This window comes from Microplitis demolitor, chromosome 1 (genome assembly GCF_026212275.2).
Source record: "Microplitis demolitor isolate Queensland-Clemson2020A chromosome 1, iyMicDemo2.1a, whole genome shotgun sequence".
Classification (NCBI taxonomy): Eukaryota; Metazoa; Arthropoda; class Insecta; order Hymenoptera; family Braconidae; genus Microplitis; species Microplitis demolitor.
In genome coordinates, this window is record NC_068545.1 from 15,739,505 (window position 1) to 15,745,350 (window position 5,846).

Here is a 5,846-nt window from a genome sequence, read left to right on the forward strand (position 1 = left end):
CGCACCTAACGAATTCTTGAATTTAAGAATTCTAATTATTTATTAAATAATCATCGTAACAGCAATTTTCTTAGCTTCCGATTAAAAGCAGAAGACGAACTTCCTCGGGAGATTTTCATCATCCGAATCTCATAAATAATTAAAATTCTCAAATTCAAGATTTCATTAGATACTGCCGAGCCTTAAGTTACCTTTAGATTGCGGCAGTAGCTTGTAGTTAACTTACAGCTAGGGTTAGTAATGTGAGGCTGACCGTCAGGTTATTTTTTGACCGTCACGTCATGGTCACAAGACCGTCGGCGGACCGTTCATAAAATGACGGACCGTCACCATTGTGGCGACATCTTACAAACTTCTTTCTAACTCTTAGACAAATTCAAATTTTGAGACCGTTATTTTCTTCAAAATACCACGAGATAAGAATACGAAGGGAAACTAAATTTTTCTATCATTTGTAAGAAGGATTGCGTCTAATCATCTAGCTGGTTGTGACTGACCAAATTCATGACCACGTCCAAATTTGTGACCGAAAATTTGATGACGGTCACAAATCATCTAGCTAGATGTGACTGCCCAAATTTGTGACAAAAAAATTTTTGACGGTCCGAAATGACGGACTCAGACCGGAAATTTTGTGACGGTCATTTCGCAATAGAACAGGTTCGTCATTGGGTGCCGAAACTTTATAAAGTTATTAATTTGGTATAATATACTGCTACCACTAAATCGCACGAGCATAAACCTCCACTTGCTGGCTCCTTGAAGTTGGCCCCTTTCAAATTTTTTTTTACACTTTTTTAGAATTTGATTATCATAAATCGTTTGTCCGTCGTTTGTCTTTGAATGTTCGTCATTAATAATTGTTTGTCCTAATTTTGTTTATTTATAAAAAATTAAATAAAAATTGATTGTTTAGTTAGCCCCCCCTATGCAAATTATAATTTTATTCTATCATATTTGGTTTATAATTATCTATAAACGTTTGTTCGATCATTAATTGCGTTTGTCCTATTATGAAAAACAATTTTTAACTATTATTTAGTCATTTTCATTTCTAAATTTTTCAATTAACAAAGGTATATACTGCGCATGCGCACGTTATATTTTCATCAAGTCGAATTTTCTCATCTGCTGATCGTCGCTCTCATAGAAATTTGTTTGCTTGCTTACCAACTTTTCGGAGTACGTGATTAGTCTTGGGCCTAATCGGTCACCACTGAGAGCGCTCAATTTAGTTCATAATCCAATGGCGAACTAGTTCGTTCTTTTAGTTCATTAGTTCTTTTGTTTAAATAATTTAATAAAAACAATAAATAGAAAAAAAAATATATTTATGATTAATGCTGGTTCTGTTTATTTATGGAACATAAAATTTTTTATTTAAATAAGAATGAAAAAATAAAAGAATTTATATTAATAATTAGTCAACAGCTAGTCTCGTTTCTAGTATAATGCGTAATTATATTACAATACTTAAAAAATGCTAATTATTACAATTAAAGTTGACATTTTTTTATAGCACATCAAATCTTTTACTTAAGTAAAAATGAAAAAATTCAATAATTTATATTAATCATTAGTCAACAGCTAGTCTCGTTGAGTAATGATCTAATATATAAAAATAGTCTCTCGCAATATCAAGGCGCGCACAGAAAAAGTAAATAACTCGGTTGGTCACATAGCGCCAGTGTCTAGTTAAACCGACGCTAAAAAAAATATAAAAAGAACTAAGAGCGAGATCATCGACGAACTAGTTCGCATAGTTCACCTAAAGGAGCGCTCTTCCGACCTAGGTCGTTCGCGAACTACCCAAGACTATACGTGATTGACAGAATAATCCATGGTTATTGTTGACAATACTTTCAACAATATTTTATGAAAAATTTAAATAACATTGTGCGAAACATTTTCACTTATTTCTTGGAAGGTAAATAGAAATTTGATAAAATTATTATAATTACTGGCACTACAATAAAAAATGTAATATTTATTTTTGTTTCTAGGCAATGGAGTATATTTTATCAAACTCCATTTTAGTAAAAATATTTTGTGATTTAATTCAGTATGGATCATACGTGATAAGAATGGAGTGTATTTGTTGTTACTTTCTGACAATGTATTTCCCAAATTTTTTACTCAAGATTCCGTGGTCATTTTTAATTCACTGTAAGTTAAAAAAAATTTTACTATTTGTTTCCAATTAAATAACGAATTTTCATCTTCAACGCTTTTATCAAGCACGTCTGTATATAACCTGTCGAGTACTTTCATTACACATTATGGATGATACTAATGAGACATAAGGAAAATTTATATTTTTTGATAAATCAATTATTAGAATAAGTATTTGTATTGAATTGTAGTGGTTTAAAAAAAAACTCATAAATAAGACTGTTCAAAACCGTAACCCACTTATTTTTAATTGATTTTATAAAATAATGGGCCGACAGATAAAATCACCGAAATGAGATGTTGGCCATTATTAATGTGACTAATGTCACATACTAAGCTGTAAATTTAAGAGTAAGATTAAAAGACTTGTCGATTTATTAAGTTCAATTTTTATTACAATTAGAATTTTCGTTTTAATTAAAGTAGAGTAGAGCTATTATTATTATATAATAAATTAAAAATTGTCTTGGACAGATTGGAGTAATAATTTAATTGTATACTTAGAATAAAGACATTTTTAGCATAACTATACAGTACTCCTTATGCATAACTAAAAACTAAAATAAATAATTAAAACATTATGATTGTGAAAATTTAAGAGACATCTATTTGTTTACTTATTTTTTTTTTTTTAGTGAATACTTTTAGTGCTAAAACCATGCAAAAAGCAGATAAAATAAGAGCTCTGTTAAAAAGCTAGTATACAGCTTGAAATATTTATCAAGCTGAATAGATGAGCAGGCGTATGACACCGGTATAGATACGATCGATTCGCGCCGCCACGTTTCGCATATATATATATATATGTGTTTGAACGTGTACTTGGCGCGAGACACGACCTTATATCCGGATCTTCCAAAGCTTTAATGAACTTATTTGAACATTAGTCAAGTAAATGTGCAGTTGTATCTTTTTTATTCATGAGTGCATAAAATTTTTTTTTTTATTCAATGATGATCCATTACTTTTTAATCAGTATTGACTCACATAACAATAAATTCAATCAATTTTTTTTTATTTCATACATTCATTTTATATACTCATTAAATTTATGTTTATAAATATTTTTTTGTATTACAGGTTATTAAATTTTCGACATAAGACATTTACATTTAATATAATGAATACTACGAGTGTATTTCTGTGCCGATTTAACTTAAGAATGAAAATATCCAATTTGATTATTTATAAAAATAATTATTTCGTTTTATTTATTTGTATGGTAAGTTTTATTACTGTTAAAATTTTATTGATATAAAATAAAAGATTGTAAATTAATCATAAGTCGATAAATTCATTTTCTATCGGAATTCTGTGCTTAACCAATTATTTATTGATGTCAATTTAAAATGTTAAAGTATAAATAATTTATAAATGATGTAAATCGTATAAAATATTAAATTGAAAAGTTTTTTAGTTTTTTTATTTACGATTTTGCTAGTATTTTTTAATAGACATACGTGTATATTTATACATATATACGTTTTTGTGTTAGATTGTATCAGTATTTCCAAACAAATGACGAACGACAATCATTACATTGTTATACGCTATTAAAAATTAATAATTTTATAATTTATATCTAAACAAATAATTCTTTTTCCAACTTAAATGCGTTATTTCTTCTAATAAATACATTATTTATTTATATTTTAAATAGTTGATTTAAAAACTATTGCTTGTTATAAATATGCTGTATAATCATTAATAAGTAAGTCATCTCAACCACACAAAAACTATCAAAAATTACTTATTTAATTATTAATACTTTTTTTCTTTTTTTTTTTTTAGAATATACTCAGCAGCAAATTTTAATAATGCCAGCGGTATCAGCAGTACCTGTCACTTTAGCAGTTCGTGTATTGAAAAAATACATAACACACTTTACTACAGACAAATTACCACAGCATTCCTCATCTGTATGGAAAAGCATTGCCAATGACATCGAAATCCAAGGATTGTGGACTGTTGATGCTGTACGAATTAATGTACGACAAGATCGAAGAAAAATTTCAACTCTCGCTCGAGAAGAATGCGGAATTTTCATCCATAATAAAGAAGGAATTTCTCATAAGCTGAATGATTCAACTCATGATCATGATGACGTTGACACCACGTATGATTTAGATGATAATGAAAAGGATGAAGATGGTGATATCAAGGATTTTGATTCTAACGAGTGTGACGATGATGATGAGCGTGAAAATTTCGATGTATTAATCACAAGAGAGCAATGGAATGAAATGAAACGTGATGAACCACTTATTTGTAATGGACGGAGATATCCTGGATTTAAACCTGGTGTATGGACCAATATTGTTTCATTTGCTTTTTGGGAGCAGTATCGCCTCAAATGTGCGTTTGTTTTTAAACGGGGTAAAATCCATGAAAGTGGCAGTAATTATGCAGTCATGACTGGACGTTGTAGAGATCGCACTTGTCGAAATCCTCTTTTCGGAATAATTAAAAATCCTCCTGGAGATGAAGGTCCTGTCTTCATAACCATGAAGTGTCGAGATACAAGATTTTCAAAGCACGCTGATGTCAAACGTCCTCTTAATGGTAAGAAACGGAATGGTGTTCAAGAAAGATTACTGCGCACAGGTGTATTGGCTTGACGAAAAGAAGAAGCCGAAAAAATTTTGAAACCAGGAGATACCGGATCACCGTTTTTATATGATTCGAGTACTCTACATCAAGCCAAAAAAGAAGCTTCGGACAAAGAACTTGGGATAAAACCTGATGATCGAAGAGATGTTATATTAACTATACGCAAGATGAACGAAGATCCATGCTTTGCGAATTCTATTTTAGCAATTGGTGATACCCCATTCTACTCATTTTATGCAACTCCAACTCAGTTCCACACTTATGCAGAATATCTGCGCATTTACCGGAAATATTCATCAATATGCATAGATGCGACTGGTGGTTTAGTGAAAAAATTGACTGACTCTCGAGATAAAAAAACTGGTTATATATTTTTGTATCAAGTCGTGATTAACTTTAAAGGCACTTCCATCTCAGTTTATCAGATGTTATCAGAAACCCATGATGCCAAGTTTATTTCTTTTTGGCTTTCAAGGTGGGTCCAGAAAGTTAATCCACCACGCGAAGCAGTCTCTGATGGATCTAAAGCACTTCTAAATGCAATGTCAGATTCATTCAATGGTAAATCTCTGAAGGAATATATTAATTTCTGTTTTGAAAATCTGATAGGTAATACAAATTTAGAACCGCGCACTTTCATACGCTTGGACACAGCACACTTTATTCATTCTGTCAGCAGATGGGAATGTTTTCAATCAGTGCTTCATAAAATTGTAAAATCTTTTTATCTCTATTGTACAGCACTTATGATTGATTGTAAACGATTATCTCAACTGGAAGGAATTTTTATCTTGACATTAATCGTATCTGGTACTGAGTTTGAAGATTCAATTATTTCTGTGTCTGATGACTGTATAATTACTCCAGTAGAAGCTAGAAATCAATTAGAAAAGTTCATTTCAATTTGTAATCCTGACTTGACAGTTATTGATTCTATTGAAATTGACACAGAAAAAACTATGATTTTCGATCAATCATCGTGTGGTGTCGATAAGAATGGATGGTCTTTAGCTCTCTTAGTATGGATTGATAATCTCTGTAAAAAAGCTAATACTATAATCTTC

At 30.4% G+C, this 5,846-nt stretch overlaps 1 protein-coding gene across 1 annotated transcript; it reads left to right on the plus strand.

Annotated features, from left to right (window-relative positions):
- Window positions 1-1,101: 1,101 nt before the first annotated feature.
- LOC106693238 (uncharacterized) lies at window positions 1,102-4,798 on the plus strand. The gene is made up of 5 exons (XM_014439912.2): window positions 1,102-1,927; window positions 2,004-2,166; window positions 2,808-3,063; window positions 3,253-3,394; window positions 3,964-4,798. Exon 5 carries the CDS (start codon window positions 3,990-3,992, stop codon window positions 4,788-4,790), a length of 801 nt encoding a protein of 266 aa, XP_014295398.1. The 5' UTR covers window positions 1,102-1,927; window positions 2,004-2,166; window positions 2,808-3,063; window positions 3,253-3,394; window positions 3,964-3,989; the 3' UTR covers window positions 4,791-4,798.
- The last annotated feature ends 1,048 nt before the right edge of the window (window positions 4,799-5,846 follow it).

Bases quoted from the DNA above. Each gene is read 5' to 3' on its own strand.
- LOC106693238 (XM_014439912.2), top strand. From the start codon at position 3,990: ATGCCAGCGGTATCAGCAGTACCTGTCACTTTAGCAGTTCGTGTATTG.